Source organism: Epinephelus moara, chromosome 17 (genome assembly GCF_006386435.1).
Source record: "Epinephelus moara isolate mb chromosome 17, YSFRI_EMoa_1.0, whole genome shotgun sequence".
Lineage (NCBI taxonomy): Eukaryota > Metazoa > Chordata > Actinopteri > Perciformes > Serranidae > Epinephelus > Epinephelus moara.
Genome location: NC_065522.1, coordinates 15,408,054 through 15,432,090, shown reverse-complemented (window position 1 = coordinate 15,432,090; position 24,037 = coordinate 15,408,054). Strand labels below are relative to the sequence as shown.

Below are 24,037 nucleotides of genomic sequence, written 5' to 3'. Positions count from 1 at the left end.
TAGAGAAGTAGAAGAAGTAAGAGTATGAAAAAAGGTTTGTAAATATAGAGTAATAAATAAGATAAAGTAGAAATTAAATGTGCTCAAGGAGGAACGGGGAAAGTGACAGTCTTTCCCAAGATCTCAATCAGATTGAGCATCTGTGGGGCGTGCTGGTACCCCACCCCAAAACCCACCGGACTCAAAGGATCTGCCACCAACACCTCAGTACCAGACACCACAGGACACGCCCCAAAGGTCAGAGTGAAGTCCTATCCAAGGAGGCCCACAGAGGATCGGGGTTACCTTCGCGGTACCGGCATGTCCTATGCTCAATCAGATTGGGATTTGGAGAGTTTTAAGGTCAGGCCTCACAATTCTCTAATTGCCTAAACGCCTGAGCAGTTTTTGCGGTGTGGCATTGGGCATTGTCCTGCTGAGCGGCCCACTGCCATCCAGGGGTGGAGTTGCCATAAGGTGGAGCACGTCAAGTGGCATCCACATTAATGCCAGGACCAAAGGTTCTCCAGAATAACATTCACTGGAACAAGATGATCAATGTTATTCACTTCACCTGTCAGTTTAATGTTTTGGCTGATAGGTGTACATTTTAAGTCTTTACTGGTCTTTGGAGGAATTTAATGTAACAGCATTATGGGAGATATGCAGACAAGTGCAAGAAACCTACTAAAAAGCTATTCCCGTGAAATTAAATGTAAAACCGATTAATATTTTAAAGTTATATTCGTAAAAAAAAGAAACTAGTCGTGGCTTATTAGAGGTAATGTGGAACTACTTGGAGGGAGTGCAGCAGTATGCGCATGCGTCCAGCAGGGGGCAGCAAAGGAGCCTTTCCGGTGTTGAGCGTCACAGCGCGCATGCGTACAACAGAAGACAAGTTCCGTTCGTTCACGCGATACAGAAAGTAGTTGAGAGCGCGCAAACAATATGCCCGCGGCAAAAGTTCAATTCAGCTAACAATAGCGTTACGTTAATATAAGTTTGCGTGCTGTTAACTCGAATTTACGAGTATAAGCGGCTGTGGGAGAGGAAACATGGACATATATAGAGACGAGACGGGTAAGAAAACGACTCTTACAAGAAGTTTGAGGCTAGTTTAGCTAGCAAGCTAGCGCGCGCTTCCTCGTTGGGAGTTAAGTTGGCTAAATACTGATAAGTCAGTGAATAACTCCGTTGGCTCTGTAACATGATGTAACATTGTATGCTTGTGTGTCTTCCTCATTTTCAGAGTTTACAGACATCCACATGGTTGTAAGTATACCTTTCATACTGCCTTTAGCTTCTGGGCACACATACCAAACACATTTTATGCTAGCGCCCACGTTGGCTCTTGGTTCGTGGGTGGCGATAATGCAACAGCAATACAAGCTAACGTGGATGTGATAGTGCTCTTATCGTGAGGACGTGTCCTTAATGTTGCAGCAGCCGTCGTGTAACCTGTGCTCGAGAGCGGAAAGGATTCATCAGACTAAACTTTGGCCAGTTGTGTTGACTCATGCCTGTTTGGAAACACTGTGGGCAGTGCATGTACTCACTTCCTGTGTATATTGTGCATTTAGAAGTGCGTAGCCACCCTTAGTATTCATACAAAATGAGCCAAACGGTGTTTTAACACAGGACAAGGCGAGTTAGCTTTGCAGCGTTGCAACTGTCTCTGATGTTGGCATGAGCCTGACCATAAAAGGCTTTAAAAACAAGTAGTAAAATCAAGTCACAGGTAACCAGTGGAGTGCAGCAAGGATGCAAATGCCAGAATAAAGAGCATTGCAATAATCAAATCTCTATGAGATAAAGGCATGAATCATCTTATCTTAATCTGCAGAGTAAAGAAATGACAAAGCAGCTGCCATTGTTACACTGAAGTAGAACATTGCCCCTGGGGTATTTGCAGTGATATCTGATTTGAACCTTCATGTAAAGCTTTGAAACTGATCACTTGTAGTAAGGATCAAAGTTGCGACTTCAAGATACATTGAGACATGTGAAGCAAACTGTTTTCACCAGAACCCATAACAGATAAAGCACAAAATCCTGTCCTGTGTTGAATGCTACTTTATTTGCACTGGATAGTAGTTATCCTATAATTGGGATGTTGCTACCCTTCACAGCTTTTCTGTGCAGTCTGCTGGTGGCTTGCATGTTTTTCAAAATACTACAGATTAATGTCAAAAGCATATCATCTCACATGTGATGACATTTAAAGTTACAAATTGTGTAGCTGTAAAACAAACCTGGCACCACTGTAGTTCTCAGTCCTGTACTTAAAAACATTAACCTGACTTTCACTTCCTGATGCTTTGTCTCATATTGTAGCAGACGTGTTTTCCACACGTGTCTTAAGTTACTGTGTAGTTAATGACTCCTCCACAGCAGGTCGCTTAGTGTTCTTTACTTTTGTGCCAGTGCAACGAAAGTACTTGGCCGATTTTGATCCAGTGAGTCAGCTTCCCACGGATAAAGAAAAGTGAAACTTAACGATGCAGTGCTTGAGAGCTAACTCACTGCAGCTCGAGGTCACATTCAGTCCTGGCATTGACACACCGCTTTTGACAGCCTTGGGAAAACACCAGCCTTTCTTTTGTTTTCATTACGATGGGGCCAAAGTGTAGGTTAAATTGAGGACAATGAATGTTTCCAGCCTGAAGGTGCTGAGCTCATCAAATGTTTTAGAAACTTATAGGGAACTGACACTTCTCTCTCTCTCTCTTCTGTTCAGCAAAATGTTGCGGATTTGTTTGAGAGTCGTCCTGGTTTTCAAAAGATAGTAAGACTCGGCCTTATTGGTAAGAGGATATGACATTACACATCTTTCACACACTCGTCTGTTTTCAGTGCTTTATTTGTGAAATTGTATTAAACTCAAAGTAAGTCTTTACACATCTTTTCAGGATTTTTAACTTATATAATGTTCTCTTTCCTAGCAAATATGGATTACAATGGCGAGCTAGACATTACAGGTAAGGATGATTATGGAGCTGATGGTTGGGCACATGGTCGTAACAATTTCCATGGATACTCAAGGCTCTCTGACAGGAGTAGTGATAGAGGATTAGGTGGGAGCCGTTCAAGGCAGTCCGCCTCTGTTTATCAGCTTCCGCTGCATTACTACGCTTCATCCCGTGAGGTTCCTCTCCCGCCCTCTGTAAAAGCTCCAGCAAAGGAGAGTGTAAGTTCCCATGTATTCTGTCTGTCTTGTTAAATAAATGGCTGTCTTACGATGTGAAGTGATTCTGCAGGGTCGAGTTGGTTGAAAACTGTGCAATGTTTTGTGGCAACTCTTTTAGGACTCTGAGAGAAGAGCCAGGTTATTAGAAGAAGTGAAAAAAAGCAAAGAAAAGGCTGAGAAGAAGCGCCTTAAGAAACAGGTAAATTCTGCAATCTCTGTTATGAGTTTCATAGTAATAACTTTATGTCAAATTGTTGAAATTAAACTTCATTATGTATACTCTTGTCCCACAGAAACGGAAGGAAAGAAAACGTCTTGAGAAGTTGGAGAAGGAAAAACAGAACCCCAACAGAAATGACGAGGTGATGATGAATTTTTGTTGGAGGCTCCCATTTGCAACAAACATTCATCAAGTGGCAATCTGTAACTGTTTTTTCTTCTGATTTACAGGAGGAAAAAGATGATGCACAGCAGTCCAAAGCAGAGGAGAGCAAACCAGTTAATGAATCCAAAACCAATAGCAGTCCCAGTGTTAAACAGTCGCCTTCAGCAAAAGATTCAGACAGCAGTGACAGTAGTGAAGACGAATCCAGTGATGAAGATAGTGACACCAAGAATGACTCGGGTGACTCTGAGGTACCGAGTGCTCATCTTATTGTAACTCATACTTTTATTGTTTCAGGAGTGATGAGCAAAAAGAGTGTTTTTTGTTTAACAAAAAATTACATTGATGTGGCATTTAACCAGATCTTTGTGTGATATATTGGTACATCTGTAGTTTTGTGTGGACACTTGAAGCTGGAGTCTGGGGCCTTTGTCTCCCCCCTCAGGCAGTGAGGGTAATTACTGTCGACACATGCTTATAATGGGTACGTCCCAAGTCTCTTATTTTATACTGCTAACTCCTAACTCCTTACTTGAACCGGAAGTCTTATTCCTGCCAGTAAGGAGTTAGTGTTAGGAGTTAGGAGGGATCTGTTAGGTGCGATGAGTAAGCTAACACGAGAGGTTCCTAACAGGAAGTCTTTATCAGCTTGAGGCCATGACGTATAAATACCCGCCCCCTTCGTCTGTCTCATTTGAACGAGATGGCGGAGAAATAGCGCAAGTGTACCTGTTACATGCATTCTTTGCAATGAAACACTGTAATTCACATGCCTACGTGACTACGAAGAGTAACGTTAATGATATTTCGTGCAAGACTGTCATGTTGTAATTAAGTTTATTTAATTGACAACCTGTTGCGGTGTTCAGCGGACTGTCTGTGATGCGTGGCTGTTAAATGTGCAGCTGCTCGAGTGATATAACACCACGCACACACACATTCACAAACACATACACAAACACATTTGCCCATCATTAATTGTCCTGCATGTCATGTGAGTGGAATAATGTTTAATAGGCTGTAGGTAATATTAATTATTATTATTACTTTCATTAATGTTGTTGTAAGCTACTGTCATTACCGTCTGTCCTGCATCTCTCTCCGTCTCTTTCTGTCTCATACGGATTACTGGGGGGTGTTACGGCTTTGATCAGCGAATATAATGTGACTTGGGATGTACGCCAAACGCTGGCTCCGTTATGCAGCAGATCCAGCTGTGCCGCCCATAGGTGCTGCCGTCACCAGAATAGGACGTCGCTTTATGTGACGCTTCAGAGTAAGGCCGTCTCATGTCTCTTATCAGCAGTCCTCGCTCCTCACTCCTAACTCCTGACTCCTTAAATGTTTTCCTAAGTGGGAGGGACTAAACAGTTAGGTAAGGTGGCTAGGTTAGGTGGTTAGCAGTAATTTTAAGGGACTTGGGACGTACCCACAGATTGCCTGCAGGTTAGCTCGTCACATTTCCCCCTGCCCCCAGGAGCGCTCACTTCAATACTTTTTTGACTTTAATCCTTCCTCTTAACTACGAGGTTTTTTTTTTTCTTCTTTTGCTTTATTTCAAACTGTCAACATATATAGCATCAGAAGAAAACATAGGATTAGGAATCACACACAGGGATGATACATTTGAGAAAACTAAATGAAAAGCAATGTCAAACAGAAAAAGACAACCAAAACAAAACTAATTAAACATAAATAAATAAATTAATCTCTCCCCTTTCGCTGTGGCTGGTTGCTGTAAAACGACATCAAAACTCCACGATTTTAAGAAATATGGAGAGCTTCCCCTGGTGGTGATAGACTTAATCAGCATTATATGAACTTGTTTGGCTGAGGCTTAGATGTAACAGATGTTCATATAATATGTGAAAGTCCTGCACTCCAGCTTTATAGTGAAAAATATTGTATTTAAAGTTGGGATGAAACGGCTCTGTTTGATTATTGGGCTTTGAAACAGTCTTCCAGACAGCATTGCAACGTGGGCTTGTTTTGTTACTCCCTGGTTACCAGGGGTGACGCAGGCAAACCCAGTGATGTTACTGGTCCCTTGTCCTCATCCAACACAGACACTGTATTTGTCCTTTTTAATACAAAACTTGAAATGATTTCAGTGTGTGTATCGGCACTTTTTGTACGTTCTCAGCACATCTAAACAATACCGTGAGAATACTGATAACTGTAATTATAATTTTGGTCACCATAATTTTGATATGAATTTCTAATGTAATGCCGCATACTCTGGCTCCATGTGCATTTATTTTAATTTGATGAAGTTTTGGCCTCATGATGCTCGGGTTGTGTTGATTTTATATTTTAAATATGATTTTCACGCCATTGCATCTCGAATTAAAAGTATGAGTTGCATATGCTGAAGCGTTTCCTATCCTTGTGAATAAGAAACATTTCAGTATCCTTGTCTCATTCAAAACTTAGGCCAGGACCATTTCTAACATAATGTGTCCACAGTTGCCACCAAGAATTCCAAAATTGCAAAGTATAAGAACATTATTTGTATGAAATATGTGTCCTTTTACAGAAATGTACCTGTATTCAACCAGTTAGAAGTAACTTGACTTCTGCTCTGTACGACGATACCACTAAAGTGACTAAGTGTGTCTCTGTTCCTGTTGTTTTCTTTGAAGGAACTCGACATGACGAGTACTTTTGTGAGTAAAGCTGCTCTTATAGCCAGACGTAAATTGGAGCAGAAGCCCAGGCCTGAGAGGAAGGAGAAAAAGAAGAGCCCGATCAAAGAAGAACCTAAAACCGTCTCTGACAAACCTAATGAAGACACAGAGGCTGAAAAGAAGGTAAAGTGTCTTGTCTATAAGTCAGAGTCTCAACAGATGATTCCAATGACTACAGATTGACTGTATTACCCTGTCCTTGCCTTTTGGTATTTGGGATGAGATTGCTCTTCTTATTTCTCTCTGACAGTCTGAACAGGACTCTGCGGCCCCGAGCAGCCACGCTGTTGAAGATAATATAAAAATAAGTACCGATCTTGCAGGTATGTTTACCCACCTACTGACAATTTTGATAGACTAGATTGTGTAAATATTTACTCATATGTAAATGTCAATGAGGTGTTTATTTAAACTAAAGTTCCCTTTTCTCTTCTAGTTATTGGAAATAAGTTTGCAAGTGCTGGAGACTTTAATATGGCTGTGAAGTATTTCACGGATGCAATTAAGTACAACCCTACAGAGTTTAAGTAAGAACACGTCACTTTACTTACTTTAAAGTACGTTTACTCACCACTGGTTTTAATGCAGTGTTTTAACTGTCATTTGTGTCGCAGGTTGTTTGGCAATCGTTCCTTCTGTTTTGAAAAGATGCAAGAATATGAGAAGGCGCTGACAGATGCGGAGTTGTCTCTCAGCATGTGTCCAGGCTGGGTTAAAGGCCTGTTTAGGAGGGGCAGAGCTTTGGCAGGTCTAAAGGTAAATGGTGAAATCAAGTCTGCACCACTCATAAATGCCCTGTTGTACATGTCATGCAGGAGTTTAGTCTCTGCTGTTGTGTGGGATGTAGGCTAACTGTGGTGTATATCACCTTAAATATGATCCTCATAACCGTTCCAGTTACTGAGACTAACTGCTAAGTTAAAGTCATTCTTCATCAGTGTTTACATTGTGCTGTTTGCCCCCAGTATTTCAGGTTGGGATGACTTTGTGATCACTTTGGCCTTGTTGCAACACCACTGAATTAATTCCAAGTGTCATTGAGCCGTGCAGGGTCACATTATTTACTCAGACTTGTTTTGACTACCTGTTGCTGTAAACATTAATAACTGGGCTGATTAGCCCAGCAGCATGACATTCAATGAGCCTGAACTTTGATTTAGTGCTGCTGTAGCTGTTGGCATGCCTTCATTTTTTTCCTTTTCTTCTTCTTCCAGAGGTATGTAGAGGCTGCCCAGGCCTTCAAGGAGGTTCTCAAACTGGACAGTTCATGTGCTGAAGCCGCCCAGGAACTGATGAGGGTGCAGATAACACAACTTATGGTGTGTAACAGGAACACTTCTGTGTTGGTTTCAAAATGGTGTCAAAATAGTTCAGTACTCATTTATTACAATGCATTTATGACTTATAGTCATCACCCAAAAAGCAGTGTGAGGAAATTACTGGCACCAATATTGTTTCCCATTGAAGAGACTGTGATGTGTTGAGTATTGCAGGAACATTGATTGATAAACATTCACTTACGTCGTTTTAACTTTGAGTTCTGTTCTGTGTTTTGTTTCAGGAGTATGGTTTCACTCGGGAGCAGAGCTCAAATGCTTTAATTATTCACGGGACAGTAGAAAAGGCAATAGAAGTGCTGTCCAAATTAAACCATCGATCAGGTGAGTGTCAACCTTTCTGTGATTTTTATCAACAAGGATCAGATTTAATTCAAAGAAAATTAAAATTCCACATTGTTTTGTTGTGCTTACCTGTGTAGAGGAGTGTTGCAGCTTCAGTTGAGAGAGCTTGCTTGTTTTTGGCACTGACTGGCTCCAGTTACTATTTTAAGTATCTACAGAGATAGATCTTTTTGGTAGAGAGTGAGATTCTTTTTGTTTAACCAGAAACAGCCTTGAAATCACTATCACCAAAGCCACCAGGCCCATTTAAATAAACAGTAATCTTATTGTTGTGGAACATACTTCATTCATAGTTGATAGAAATACAATAAGTCACAGACTGTTTTAGTTTGTGTCTCCACTCACCCACTTAATTAGCAATTAGCAATGGTGATTTGGTGATCTCACTCTTTAATGAAATGGTCTGCCTCTGTAGGGATGCACCAAAACAGATTTTTTCAACCCATACCTTTAATTACCTGCTTCTCATGGCCGATAACCGATAATTTCACATTTTTGCATTCTAAAAAGAAGCGTATAACCTGTAGTTCAAGCACACCTGAGGGTAAGAAAGGCTAGAATGTAAAGAAAATATGGCTGATTTAATATTCCATATCCCTGGCCTAACCAAATCAAACTGACATCACTATCACTAACACAACAGAAACAAAGAACAGTTCTGACTCTTCATACCTGCCAACATTAGGCCTACCCTCGGTGCCCTGCCCCCATTTAACCCTACACTACAGATGAACATGATAAATACAAGGATGTGAAAGTAAAATGCCTTTTTATCAGTATTACATTTGTAGTTAACAGTAAGAGAGAAGGAGGTTATGAAGCCCAGTTTCACTGTGTAACTCTCTGGTCTATCAGTAAAGTCTGTAGACTACACTGCAGAGTGGAGTCTCTACTGACAGAGACAAACACTGACAGCTGACTCATATGAACATCGGCAGGTCTGCGTTACATGTGGTCACGCTGCGTTTTTATGGACACACCCAGGTGCAGGCTCGCTGTCCCATGATACACTAGCCTACAGCTACCAAGTAGAATATCTATGAGCTATTAATTCACCTCACACATTAACACTCAACTCACACAAACAAGCAGTTGTGTCTCACAACACAAGAGACAATGATACAAATCGCTAACTGTAGCATCAAATGTCTAGCAGTTCAAAGTCGAGCCTTTTAAAAGCTTAGTGTTGGATGTTTGCCGCTGCTGCTAATGAGCTTGTGCTAATACTGTGGAAGTGGTCCTTCAGCGCTGTGTGTAACCTGTGTCGGGTGGTTGGAGATCAGACCCTCAGCGCAGTCCTGTTGTCTTCCGCTGGAACTGTGAAAGATGTCCACACCGTGACATGTTTTGCCCTCTAGACAGTGCGTTGTGGTTTTTGTTGCTCTTCTTCTCTGTGTTTATTGGTGGCTTACAAAAAGTTTAAAGTTTAAGGATAGATGTACCGCCACCCACTGTGTCAGATGTGTAGATGCTGCCCTTGTTAAGTCACTGAACGCAGTCTCGCTTCGTATTATCAGCGCAATTTATGGTCTATAATTTTGTCGGTGAAGATTCTCAGTCATCCAGGTCGTGGTAATATTAAATGCTATATCGTAGGCAACTGGACTTGTTTGTGTTTCCTGCGTTTAATTCAGTTGTCCCATTGTCAGTCCAATATATATTGTGCATCCCTAATCCTTTCCATAAATTGTCAGACACTTGGCAAAAACAAAATCTTTTAGTGGATGTACATATTGAACATTCTAACATGCAGCGATTGCAGCCTGGTTTGCTGCTGTTGGCTGCAGCGGTCACATTAAAAATGTTGTCTCCATCGGTCACTTGACACAAAAACATGAAAAAAATAGGGTCCGGGTGGGAAAATACCAAACTTACCCTTTAATAGCATGTTTGTTTGTACACGGTATAAATGTCTGACATTTGTTGTCTGTTTTCAGGAGCTATTCAAAATGGCCCTCTCCAACCAGCTCAAGTCGCAAATGTCACCGGAGTCTCTCCAGTCCTGTCAGCCAACACAGTCCCTCCTCATCCTCATCTTCCTCATCCTCATCAGCCCATGGATGCACCAAAAACAGTGTTTAAGAACAAACCTTTAGGCCCAGTCCAGAATATGTCGAATGTCCAGAGTAAACCAAAGCCCACTCTTGATCAGGCCACCAAGACCAACAATGAAGGCAGTAACCCACCACAGTGAGTACCGGTTCAGGCACACTGCAGTGTTTACATGATGAGGAATCACTTAATACCAAGACTTTACCAGGATATTTAGCTACATTGATCATTTTAAAAATATGGTCACATCTCAGACTTTGAGTCAAGTTTCCTTAGGTTGGAATATTTGCCCCTCCGTCGGTTTCCAGGCTTTGAAAGTATCCATTGTTTTCTCTGAGGTTACATTTGGCAGTGGCAGCATATCAAATTAATTGGTTATCTTCATGTTTTTCGGTGCGATGAGTTAAATGTCTACAACTGTGAAGTAATGAGTTGCACCGTATGCACACAAGCCATAGTTTTCGGGACTGTTGTGACTCCAGGTGTCTTTGCCCGTCTTCAGGTAACTAGCTTGCTCCTGGTTTGTGTTTGTCTGCTGCCAGTTGTCTGCAGATATCAGGAAACACAAACCGGAGGAGATGAGTTGGTGTGTGAACGTTCCTGTTCTCGCTGCGAACTGATAATTAAAGTGGATGTCTGTTGTCTGCTCAGTTGAAACATCTGGTACTGACGGTGCACAGCTGTGTGGGATACGTGTGTGTTGAATGTGCGTAGCAGGTGGTGTAGATCTGTTGATTAATTCTAACTATCTTGCTCATGGAGTCTTAATGAGTCTTACGATGTTTCAATCATGTTTTAGTCTAGTTGCATGTTGCAGAATAAATTTTCTCCAAGCTTGGAAAAAATATCACACAGCTCTGTAATATGTAGTATAGAAGACAGATCCAGTTCCCTACTTGTTGTATGATCAATGCAGGCGTAACTAAAGGTACTTTAATGAGCTTTGATTTGGTGCTGTATACTGGTTGCATTATCAGTGCTTGTCCTGTGTGAAGGGTAAAAGGTCTGCTGTTTTATATGTGGGGGGTGTTTACTGATTGACATTTAGCAAGAGCGAGCTGCGTCCTCTTCTCCACTCAACACAGCCAGACACCTTAAGGCAGTAGTTGGTAACGTAATGAAAATAACTTTTGAAACTGTTACTGTATCCACACAGTACACAAGACAGATAATCTGTGGGGGAAAAAGTTACCAACTACAGCTTTTAATTTTTGAAATATTTAAACTTTGCCTTCAGATCAATTACCAAGCATCATGGATACCAGTGTCAACCTGAATAAGTGAAGGTCAATTGGGTGATCAGTTCTGGTATTGGACATGCTTGATTAGAGACAGTATACTTATGGTTATTGCTTCTCCTCTAATTAGTCGGTATATTCTAAGAGAGCAGAAAATCATTGGCTGCTTTGATGCAGCAGACTTTGTTATGAAGATGTTTTTACCTGCAAGATGGTTTCTCACATAGGTTGTGTCACACATCATCTGTCGCCTTTAATTCCTTCTCTTCAATTAATCCATCCTTTGTTTCAACAGGGAGCTGTTTCCAGTTTGGGTGGGAAACTTGTTCCACCCAGTAACTGAGTCCATGATAACCAACGTGTTTAACAAGTAAGAGAGCGCTGGTTTCATTTTAGTCAGACACCAAACCTGTTTTTTTAAATGTTGTTTCCATAGTTCAGCCTTTGTAGTCAGATATTTGAGGTATGTCATATGTGTGGACTCACACTGGTCTTCTCTTGCAGGGTTGGGTTTGTCTATAGTGTGAAGCTTCTGATTTACAGACGGTGTGCCTTCGTGAACTTTACAAAACAAGAGCATTGTGATGAAGCAATCAGACGCTTTCATGTAAGTACACCCTGAACTGTGGTAATTGGAGCCCATTAGTCTGACTGCCTACTCCAGCTGCACGTCAAGGATATTGTAATTTGGTGGCAGACATTTTGTTTTCGTTGTAAATTGCACTTTGCCATTCCTGTGTACTTTTTCTGCTATCATGGTGTCTATTTCTGCAGTCAGTCTCCCTTTAAGCCCCATTCAGCAGTACATACAGCTCTAAATCTTGAACACTATCAAGTGTACAGTTGTGGCAAGAATCAAAACAAACACTGGCACTCAGATTCATTTTTATTGTGGGCAAAATCTCATCAGAAAGTCACAATCAGTTGTTCTGAAAGACTCCTGAAACATTTATTGCATTTTACTTGTTCAACCAAGAAAGTTTCATCTTTTAATTTAGCTACAAACACCCAGTACATTAGTCCTAATGAGCTCTGCTATCTGTTCCCTCTTAATGATTCTGGTCTCTTGAATTTGGTCCCAAACACAAATTATTGCTCCCTCTGCTACATGTAGACAAAGAGGAGTCAGGACAATGCATCTGCTATCCTCTTGGCCACTGATATTCACTCCAATAAAACAGTTTTCGGTGGTCTTTGTTTACTTCTTCAGGGCTATGAGCTGAACGGCATGAAGATCGCTGTGAGGTATCCAGACAGGATTCCTTCAGGCATGGGCATTTCCAGAGCTGCTCTCAAAGCTGACGACCTGCAAGATGAGAATATGAGGTGAGTGTTTCTATAGCCAACATTTTAAAGGAAATCTTCTTTGCTTTCTGCTCTGGAGTTTGATGAGAAGGTTGACAAAGAACATAATCAGTTAACTGTAGAGAATATTTTTGACCAGTTATGCATGTCACTCTATAGGTTACTTAAGCTATTTTTCAGTTTATTGCACTGTACACCATTTGGGTCTGGTGGGTGCTAGCTAGCGGTGGCGCTCATTCTGCAGTTACTGCTAGTAACACTGTCCTGACCCAAAAGTGTTACATATTGTGCCCATTCTCTGGTCTCACCCCGGTTGTTGGCAATGCAAAGCAGCCAAGGCTAACGTTAGCTAACCTGTGGAGACCATAGGGTGGCAACTATATTTCTGCATGTTATTGCGGCTAGCCGGCTGTCTGTCAACAAGAAAACTTCACCACCTCTCAATGGACAGCATTTTAAAATGTGGCACTACAGCTTCACTGAGTCAGTGGAGTGCCAGACTACAAAGAAAGGCCTCTTGTATTTTACATCATAAGGGTTTCAGCTCTTAGGGCTATAAACCTTTAAATACTTTAAATCTTGGCCTAGCACTGTCAGTTTTGGTTAATTTTTTAAGGAAAAAAACATGGCATACAGGAGGCCTTTCCTTCTAGTCCGGCACTACAGTGACTCAGTGAGCTTAAGTGCTGCATTTTAAAGTGCAGTCCATTTCGAGGTGGTTAATTGTTCTGTGATGTAAGCGTCTTGCATTTTATTATGGTTTCTGTTAACTTGCTGACAGACAGCCGGCTAGCTGCATTAACATGCAGAAATATAGCCTTCACTGGTTAGCTAACGTCAGCATTGGCTGTTCCGCAATATGCACCACCCGAGTCAGGTAGGAGCTAGCTAGCTTATTCTGCAATTATTACTAGTAACGCCACCCTGTGGCGGGACAGCGTTGGTGCAAAAACATCATGGCCAGCCTCTTGCCCCAGGTTGCCCCAGTGAGCAAGCGGCTTCATTTTGAGCTTCAAAACCCCCTTAGCATTGTTAACTATGTTAGCGCCACTGACTGTGCTGACACTGCAAGTGGTGCTAAAAGTAGTTAAAATGCTAAGGGAGGGTTGTGGCCCAAAATGTGACTGCTTACTCACTGGGGCGACCAGGGGCAAGACCAGAAAGCATCCACAATGTTTCCACAGTCACACTGTTGGATCAGGATGGCATTTCAAGCGCCGAATTAGCTCCCACCAGACCCAGGTGATGTGCAGTACAGTAAACTGAGAAGTAGCAAAATTAACCTACAGATAAACAAGCCAACCAGGCAAAAAAAATTCCCAGCAGTTTCCTCATTAATGGTGAACCATTGATGTCTGTATGCTAAGTTTATCATCCTTATTTCATATTTAACACAGGCAGCTGTCAATGTTTTCTTCCAACTCCCGCCAAGAAAGTGAAGAAGCATTTTTCTTCACAAACCGCTGGAAGCACCCACAAGTCCAAACTCAGGGAAAAGATTTATTCTGACTTCAGGCAAATCAGATCTTGAAGACTGACTGTCCACACTGTTATTTGCAAGTGATAATATCAGATTTGTGTGTTCTACAACATAGGCGTAGCTATGTACCAACTCAGCTTTCCAGCGTGAAATCAAGAGAAGTGGATGTCTATCATTTCACCCTCAAAACAATTTGTTTTGGCGTCCAACCACAGCTGTTGTTCCTAATGTTGTTCTTGTGTGTTGTGTTCAAAGTCGCTTTGATATCTGATTTGAAGCTCATTTTAAACCACCTCCAAATGTTGTTTGCCTGAATGTTTTTCTGTTTCAAATCTGATCAAATTGTGTTTGGAGGTGATTTGAAATGCAATTCCAATCTGATTTCTACAGATGCATCTCAGTCCTGAGGCTCTGGCTGCTCAAATCAGATTTTAAATTGTCAGTGAATGCAACACACAAGGGTGACAGAAGTGCTGAGCAGATCCATGCTGCTACTAGCAGAGTGTTTAAGAGGACAGCAGTCCACGGACAGACGGCAAAATAAATTGTCAAGAGGGCGAAATGATGTGCCTCCATCTCTCATTCTTCTATGTATAAAAGCCGCATCACCAGTGTTGCTACGTAGTTACTGACACCCATGTCCCTACAACAGCAACCTACGCAGATAGGTTGGACACACAAATCCCATCCGATTCCTTTAAAATAACAGTGTGTACGCTCACAGCCTGTCTTCATCAGATTTGTTTCTCAAATCTGATCTGCCTGCAGTGTGAATGCAGCCTTTGATCTGTGCTGTGTTTGAAGTGAAACACTGCACAGATCTAAGTTTGGACAAATCTCTTCTATCAGAGAGGTGTAGATTGAAATCATTTTGGAGGGCGTAGTTTGTGGTGCATTGCTTTATACTGACAGGTGTTTCTGTTGTTACATCCATCCCATTTATGTCAGTGAGATCAGGCTACATCACAGGGAAAACCTCTGTATACAACAAATTACATCCTCCAAAATGAACACCTCAGTTTAACAGAAACTGAACATTGTAGCTGTAACCTTCATTGACTGTTTTATAAGGCTGCGTTAAAACACCCTTTAGACAGCACTAGTTTCAGTTAGGTGGACAAAAACTATCCCACCCAACTACGTGTCAATGACTCATGTCTCATCTGATCCGTTGGTTACAGGCACAATGAGTACGCTGGAAGCCGAAGACCTTTTCGCCCTTACAGACACGTCCCAGACTTCGGAGGCAACGACAAGTACTGAAAGGAAACAAGACCCCTCTGAACAGGTTCCCCTAAATAAAAGCAGAATCATTCACACTGTCCAGTACTAATTAATCCCAAATATCGACAGGGTTTTATCAGTATTTCTAGTGGACCACAGAAACAATGCTGAATTGGTAGAATTTAAGTATTAGCCACTGAAAAATTACTTCCACTGTTTAAAACTGATTATTTTTTATATTTTTTTGAACAAAGGTAAAAACTTCAGAGGTTTATGCGAGTTGATGATTCCAGATATTAACTAAGAATGTTTATGTCAAGATTGTTAAAGCCTGACAGATGTACTGGAGGTTGATATTGGTATTATAAGTTATATTTTAAATGTCAGTATACAAAGAAATTTGTTAAAATTTACATATTTCTCTTACAATTTAGTTTTTAAACTGAGAACATATTCTATCCAGCAGACTTTAAGTTTACATAAGTCTGCAGTATATTACAGCTGAGCAAAATGAAAACAAGGTGTTCAAAATATGGTACATTAATGAGTGCCAAAGTAATCATGTTTAATTAATGCCTGAGATGTTTTTATTCCTGAATTGTGGTATTAGCATTAGGCTCTGAAAATAATCAAAGTTTACTCAGTCCTTTAATTTCTTATTAGTGATGTTAACCTTATTTATATATTATGGACTTCATAAGGAATTACAAGAGCCTCACCTAAACCATCTATATTCAGATTATTATTCACTATAAATTGCACCTTTATGTCTTGCTTTAAACAAACCTTGCAATCCTCTTTAATGGAGCAGGGGTTATTTTTGTTGCACATTTAATTACTGTTTATTGTTTGTGGTCACTGGTGGTTGATTATGGGCGCTTATGTCTTATTTTATGTCATTCAGATGCCTTCATTAACTGCGGCGTTTGTTTTCTTAATTCAGTTATTAAAGATTGTTTCTTATTCTGATTTCCAGTCTCATTATTTCAACACGGTCTTTGACCACTAGCAGGCTCAAAATACAGATGTGCTGTTGACTCAGTAAATTATGTGTCAAATTAAAATGTTTCAGGCTGAATCTAATCAGAAGCTGCCATGTGTCCTTTGTGTTAATTATACATAAGATAGCTGGGAATGTTTCTGCTATAAAGGATGGTAAAATGTTCCACATGAGTACAGTATAAACTAAACAAAATGCATTAACAGTAAAATTTGACACTACCACTTTATGAAATGCTGCCTAACGTTTTAGTTGATGTACTTCAGTGGTAAATATTCCCAAACAACTCATTACTATTATTGCAAGAAATTAAATGATGGTAAACTAACTGATTTACAGTGGAGCCTGGGGACAGTAGTCCTCTTTGTCCAGGCAGTTATTGGGGGGGAAAAAGGATCTGAGCTGATTGTATTTGAGGTCTACAAGCCAGTAGATGGCAGCACAAGCTAAGTATTAAACTCGAAGACTGTGTGAAAAATCAACTCCTATTACAGCACAACTTTGTGACAGATTAATGTGATAAACATACCGTCATGGCACATTGAGATGAAGTCCTGAGCTGCACACACTGCACGTCTGACCTCTGCAGCACCTGGAACAAAAGCACAAACACTGAGTACCAGTCATCACTATAATTTGATGTACAGAGTTTCTCCAGCTTAATGTGAAACTGAACTAATGAAGAGTGGCGCTGGTAAATACTCCACAATATAGGTTTGTGTACTTTGTGCTAATGACGTTTCCCTGCAGCCTCAATTTTGACAGTGTTCACTTCATTATGTGGGCGACTGTACATAGCCTGCATTATCTAACAGCACTAAGGCGACCACTGTGCTCATAATTGGAAGATAATACATGATACATAATGCAGACATGTTTTACATGAAGGCACATCAGTAGAACGTGTTGCTTGGATAAATTAAGATGCAGTCAAGACATTTCTGCCCTGAACATCTTGAAAATGTACCTGTTTGTGCAGCTTTTGATGACGTAACATCAACCATGAGGCAATCTGTGGACTGAGAGTGATATCATCAGTAAAGTATAGTAGGACACAAGGCTGGCATCTTAACAGTATGACTACACCTAAATTACAACATTAACCCAACTCGTTCCTACTTTTTTCAAAGCTCAACTGAGATGACATCATAATAAGGAACATTCCCCACTAATTAATGTTCTTCACATGCTGGGAATGAAAGACTGGATTATTTTTTTCATGAATAAAACTTAGCATGTCACTCATCTTATGAACCTGACAAGTGTGGTCCACACAGAGTAACACAAACACATTCCTTTCCCAGGATCAAACTCATCCACATTCAGTTTTTGAAACAATATGCATTTAAGGCATGAATCCAAAACAGCCGCAGTCTCTGAGGCTTTAAGCATCTGGTGCCTGCTGGAACCAAATAAATGTTTCAACACCTTTGGAAATTCAAAAAAGGAGGTATTTAGCCGGCAGCAAAAACATTCAATTCCCAGGTGTGAACTGATTATTGAATTTCTACTCCACCTTTCACCTGTCATGCTACTCGCTTAATATGGGGTTTATGTTTTACTGCTGGTGGAGGGGAGTAAATTATTAGCTGGGAGATGTGACGCTACTTTCTAAAAAGCCCTCAAGTCATGCAGCTATGTTGAACCTTTTGTCTCAGTGTTAATTAGGTGACTTGTCAAGACAAACAATTGTTAGACTGACAATGGGGCCCCAGACTCGAGCCTCACTCAGGTCCATCACAGCATCTCTGTCATCTAGTATAAAACATGTAAAATACAAGTTTTAAAGCATGCTTCTGAATCAGCTCCCAAACTGTGGTGCTAATGTTCAATCAGTTGGCATCACATAGCCTATTTATATCTCTTGATTAGGGGTTCTCAAAGTCTTGACTGAATGCCAATTTAGGGAGCCAGCATATCACTGAGGATCCCACAGAAACCAAAATATCTTTTCCATCTCACTTAACACATTAAATTGCAGTGTGATCCACTGCAATCACTAACTTTAGCTAACAGCACTAACACTGACAACAGGCTGTGAATTGCTTGACACTCGCTAGGTGTGACTAGTTGCCAGGTGACAAGTAGGTTTCTACGAATTGTCATTACTGTCCTGGCAGATGCTTGTTAAGGGAGTGCAGTGTGACGCAGTAGCCAACTAGTAAGCTATTATTGACAGTTTAAGTATTGAAATCATATGCAAATGAATAGAACAGAATTTTGATAATTTTTTGCTAATTTTGTATCATACTATACTATGACGTTTCTAATGACATACTTTACGATGACTTTTTTCTGACCTTTTCAGTGGCACACTGTACTAGACCGTTTTGTAGCATACCAATCCATTTATTCCATATCCATATTTTGGGGAAATTTTTATGTCGATGACTTTATTATAGCATACTATTCTATGACTTTCTTCCAACTTTTGATGGCATACTATACCGTGACTTTTTTTGTGACATTTTTGATGGCATGCTATACCGTGATGTTTTTAGGACATTTTTGATGGCATGCTATACCGTGATGTTTTTAGGACATTTTTAATGGCATACTATACCGTGACTTTTTTCGTGACATTTTTGATGGCATACTATGACTTCTTTCGTGACATTTTTGATGGCATACTATACCGTGACTTTTTTCGTGACATTTTTGATGTCATACTATACTATGATGTTTTTAGGACATTTTTAATGGCATACCATACTATGATTTCTTTCGTGACATTTTTGATGGCATACTATACCGTGACTTTTTTCGTGACATTTTTGATGTCATACTATACTATGATGTTTTTAGGACATTTTTAATGGCATACTATACTATGATTTCTTTTGTGACATTTTTGATGGCATACTATGACTTCTTTCATGACATTTTTGATGGCATACTATACCGTGACTTCTTTCGTGACATTTTTGATGGCATACTGTGACTTCTTTCGTGACATTTTTGATGGCATACTATACTATGACTTCTTTCGTGACATTTTTGATGGCGTACTATACCGTGACTTTTTTTGTGACATTTTTGATGGCATACTATACTATGACTTTTTTCGTGACATTTTTGATGGCGTACTATACCGTGACTTTTTTCGTGACATTTTTGATGGCATACTATACTACAGGGGTCGCGTTAACCAGATATTCTCGGTTATTCACCGTTTTTTTACAACAATGACCGGAAAATCTGAAGGCCGTCGGTCATTTTGACCGGTTGCAATTACCACCCCTGCCCACTTGGCGGCAGAGTGCACAGTCAGTGGTTAAAGTGGCTGCCGTTTTCACACTGCAGAGAAAAAGTCATTTATCTGCTTTATGTAGCAGTGTTGGCATAACGCCCTGGACACACCGGACACGGAACCGAAGCGCAGCGCCCAGCAGCGGAGGCAGTTTTCAATCGGCGCCCATGTTAACCTATCTGACTGTCCACACAGACCGCTGAGCAGAGCGGAGCGCCCGCGGAGGCAGCGCTTCAGTTCGGCGTCTGGTCTATTTTTCATGCAAGCTGCGAGCGCTTCTGTCAAGCTGGATAGAGCGGATCGTACCAAACAGGAAGTCGGGCACAGAAAAGACGAGAGAATCCGGCCAATTTTCAAAATAAATAGCACGTACTGTGGAACGTGAGGAGAAAATACCGTGTTTATAATTTAAAAAAACACAACAGTGCATAACCGAACACATTTTTCAATACCATAATCACTTCATTACAATTTTAATTTTGTGTCACCGAGCCTACAGGCATAACTACATAACGCCCTGGACACACTGGATGCGTTAGTGCCGTCCGGTGTGTCCAGGGCGAAGCCTAATGGCACGGTGTGTGCATGTCTGTTCATCTTTTCGTTCATGTCCTTATTAATGCACACTTTATAACTTGCTTGTTGGATTTATTAAAAACGAATGAATGAAAACTAAATGTCTCTGAATATCTTTATTATCATTTAAAAACGAAAATTAAAATGACCGGTAAAAATAGATTATGACCGGATTTTTATGACCCTGTCGGTCAAAATGACCGGCGATGGAAAAAGTCTAGCGCAACGTCTGCTATACTATGACTTTTTTATGACATTTTTGATGGCATACTATGCCATGACTTCTTTCGTGACATTTTTGATGGCATACTATACTATGACGTTTTTATAACATTTTTGATGGCATACTATGCCATGACTTCTTTCGTGACATTTTTGATGGCATACTATACTATGACTGTTGTCGGCACATTTTTGATGGCATACTATACTATGACGTTTTTATGACATTTTTGATGGCATACTATACTATGACGTTTTTATGACATTTTTGATGTTATACTATACTATGACGTTTTTATGACATTTTTGATGGCATACTATACCATGACTTTTTTCGGCACATTTTTGATGGCATACTATACTATACGTTTTCAATGACATTTTTTTACCATGACTTTTCAATAGCATTCTATATCAATTATACATGACATAAAAATGCCAAAAAGTCATACGTTGTAGCGTATGCAATAAAAATGGCAATGTCTCTGAAAATGTTATTTTAAAAAATCATGGTATACTATGTCATAAAAAATCATCTTACAAGTCATAATATAGCATCCTTAGTACCGTTATGACCCTGGATCATTGTATTAATTTTCCTTGATCTGTCTGTTGTGATGTGTCAGATCTGTCTCTTCTCTTCTCTCCCTTAGAGTGCGTGCATGTGTGGGTGTGGATGGGTGATGAACACCAGGTGGTGATTGCTAACTGGTTCGCTTGAAGGGATTGCTGCCACTGGATTGGTCCAACAGCTGACATTAGTCTTTTTAAAATGCAGCTGATAGAAGCCCTTCCCTCCTTCACCTCTACCACTGACGACAAATCCCCCTGGACCATCAGCACAAGTTTCCCTACAGGCTGCTTCCCTTCACCTCAACTCCTCTGCCTGTATACCAACAGCTGCAATTCCAGTACCACTCAATCAAGCTCCTGAGGTCTGAGGACAACAGTACGCTCATTAGACTAATCTCTGCTAGGTATACGTTCGCCAATAGATCGGAGGGTCAAAACAACTAGGAGCATAGTACTTCAAAAACAGATATATTTATACATATTACTATATTTTTCCATATTTTCTATTGCAAATGGTTTTATTTTATATTAAGTCTCTTGACTTCTGCACAGTGTTTATTGTTATGCAGTAAATCACCATACAAATGATCTATATTAACAAACCTATGTCGCAATTTTGGCTTTTTGTATGACATTTTTTATGACAAACAATAAAATGACTTTTTATGACATTTTTTATTGCATATTATACTAGTATTTTACTATAAATTTATTTTACATTCTTATGACAGTTTTGGGGTATTCAATTCTAACATATTACAATGATTCCTTATGGTAAACAATAACACTATTTATGACAGTTTTATAGAAAAAGATTCTATTACTCTTGATAGCCTATCAAATTACGACTTTTTTTACAGAAGACCTGAGAGGCAAGGAAAAAGGAGCATTTATAGCAAAATTTACCATTACTTGTTTTATTGTGTTTTGTATTACATACTGTACCATGACTTTTTTGGCATTTTAAATTACTATTATATGTTGTTTTTATTACATACCAAATATGACTTTCATATGTCATTTTCTCAACATACTAAAACTATGACTTCATGACATACCATACCATGAATTTTTTAAATGTTTTTTATGGCATACTATATCATAACCTTTCTTAATGACATGTTTATACATGTTTATGATAGTTATATCTTCTGATATTTTCTTTATGATTTACGTGATGTGGTCAAAACAACTAGGAGCATAGCACCTCAAACACACATATTTATACCTATTGCTGTACTTTTCCATTATTTCTATTGTATGTTGAATTGTTTTTTTTCCCCCTATCTCTTCTGCCTCGTTGCATTTGCAGTATTTATTGTTATGCACCAAGTCACAACACAAATTTTCTGTATCTGCAACCCAATTTGTCAATAAAAACATTTCTATCACTTTTTGTATTGAATTTTGTTATGCATACTATGCTATCATTTTTAATAGTTTGTTTAGACATACTATAACTGGTTGACATTTTTTATGACGTGACATTTTTGATGTCATACTATACTATGTCTGTTTTTATGACATTTTTGATGGCATACCATACTATGACATTTTTATGATATTTTTGATGACATACTATACTATGACGTTTTTTGACATTTTTGATGTCATACTATAATATGATATTTTTATGATATTTTTGATGGCATACTATACTATGACATTTCTATATTTTTGATGGCATACTATACCATGACATTTTAATGACATTTTTGATGTCATACTATACCATGACATTTTTATGACATTTTTGATGGCATACTATACTATGAAATTTTTATGACTTTTTTGATGTCATACTATACTATGACTGTTTTTATGACATTTTTGATGTCATACTATACTATGACAATTTTATGATATTTTTGATGTCATACTATACTATGACATTTTTATGATGTTTTTAATGGCATACTATGACTGTTTTTATGATATTTTTGATGTCATACTATACTATGACTGTTTTTATGACTTTTTTGACGTCATACTATACTATGACTGTTTTTATGACATTTTTGATGGCATACTATACTATGACGTTTTTATGATATTTTTGATGGCATACTATACTATGACTTTTTGATGTCATACTATATTATGACGTTTTTATGACATTTGTGATGTCATACTATACTATGACGTTTTTATGACATTTTTGATGGCATACTATACTATGACTGTTTTTATGACTTTTTTGATGTCATACTATACTATGACGTTTTTATGACTTGATGTCATACTATACTATAACGTTTTTATGACTTTCTTGATGGCATACTATACTATGACTTTTTTGATGGCATATTATACTATGACGTTTTTATGACTTGATGTCATACTATACTATAACGTTTTTATGACTTTATACTATGACGTTTTTATGACTTGATGTCATACTATACTATAACGTTTTTATGACTTTCTTGATGGCATACTATACTATGACTTTTTTGATGGCATATTATACTATGACGTTTTTATGACTTTTTGATATCATACTATATGACTTTTTTCATGTCACACTATACTATGATGTTTTTATGACATGTTTCATGGCATGCTATACTATGACATATTTATCATATTTTTGATGGCATACTATACTATGACATTTTTATGAAATTTTTGATGGCATACTATACTATGACATTTTTTTTATACATTTTTGATGTCATACTATACTATGACGTTTTTATGACTTTTTGATATCATACTATATGACTTTTTGATGTCATACTATACTATGACGTTTTTATGACTTTTTGATATTATACTATATGACTTTTTGATGTCATACTATACTATGACATTTTTATGACATTTTTGATGGCATACTATACTATGACATTTTTTTTTACATTGTCGATGTCATACTATACTATGACGGGTTTTTTGACATTTTGGATAAAATACTATACTATGACATTTTTATGACTTTTTTGATATCATACTATACTATGACATTTTAATGATATTTTTGATGTCATACTATGCTATGACATTTTTATGATATTTTTGATGGCATACCATACTATGACCTTTTTTTTGACAGTTTTGATGTCATACTATGCTATGACATTTTTTTTTTACATTTTTGATGTCATACTATACTATGACGGGTTTTTTGACATTTTTGATGTCATACTATACTATGACATTTTTATGACATTTTTGATGGCATACCATACTATGAC

The 24,037-nt window shown here is 38.9% G+C and overlaps 2 protein-coding genes across 2 annotated transcripts in view; one reads left to right on the top strand and one right to left on the bottom strand.

The window, feature by feature from the left end:
- Positions 1 to 863: 863 nt before the first annotated feature.
- Positions 864 to 16,188, top strand: LOC126404150 (tetratricopeptide repeat protein 31-like). Its single transcript, XM_050067164.1, has 18 exons — positions 864 to 1,059; positions 1,229 to 1,251; positions 2,717 to 2,783; positions 2,922 to 3,166; positions 3,285 to 3,365; positions 3,460 to 3,528; positions 3,617 to 3,802; positions 6,194 to 6,361; positions 6,489 to 6,561; positions 6,675 to 6,765; positions 6,853 to 6,994; positions 7,453 to 7,557; positions 7,800 to 7,899; positions 9,858 to 10,110; positions 11,506 to 11,580; positions 11,715 to 11,817; positions 12,421 to 12,536; positions 15,177 to 16,188. The coding sequence occupies exons 1-18, from the start codon at positions 1,035 to 1,037 to the stop codon at positions 15,256 to 15,258; spliced, it is 2,004 nt and encodes a 667-aa protein (XP_049923121.1). The 5' UTR covers positions 864 to 1,034; the 3' UTR covers positions 15,259 to 16,188.
- Positions 16,189 to 16,754: 566 nt separating this feature from the next.
- Positions 16,755 to 24,037, bottom strand: part of LOC126404571 (zeta-sarcoglycan-like) — a 70,582-nt gene continuing 63,299 nt past the window's right edge. Inside the window, exons 9-10 of the transcript XR_007571497.1 lie at positions 17,187 to 17,238; positions 16,755 to 16,811 (exon numbers count right to left, since the gene is read on the bottom strand). The gene's annotated coding sequence lies outside the window, so the exon portion shown is untranslated. The remainder of the gene's footprint in view (positions 16,812 to 17,186; positions 17,239 to 24,037) is intronic.

Excerpts from the sequence above, each read along its gene's own strand:
- LOC126404150 (XM_050067164.1), top strand. The coding sequence starts at position 1,035 with ATGGACATATATAGAGACGAGACGG. Across the intron at positions 6,362-6,488 it reads ACACAGAGGCTGAAAAGAAG|TCTGAACAGGACTCTGCGGC; the intron begins GTAAAGTGTCTT and ends TCTCTCTGACAG. Across the intron at positions 12,537-15,176 it reads CTGCAAGATGAGAATATGAG|GCACAATGAGTACGCTGGAA; the intron begins GTGAGTGTTTCT and ends CGTTGGTTACAG.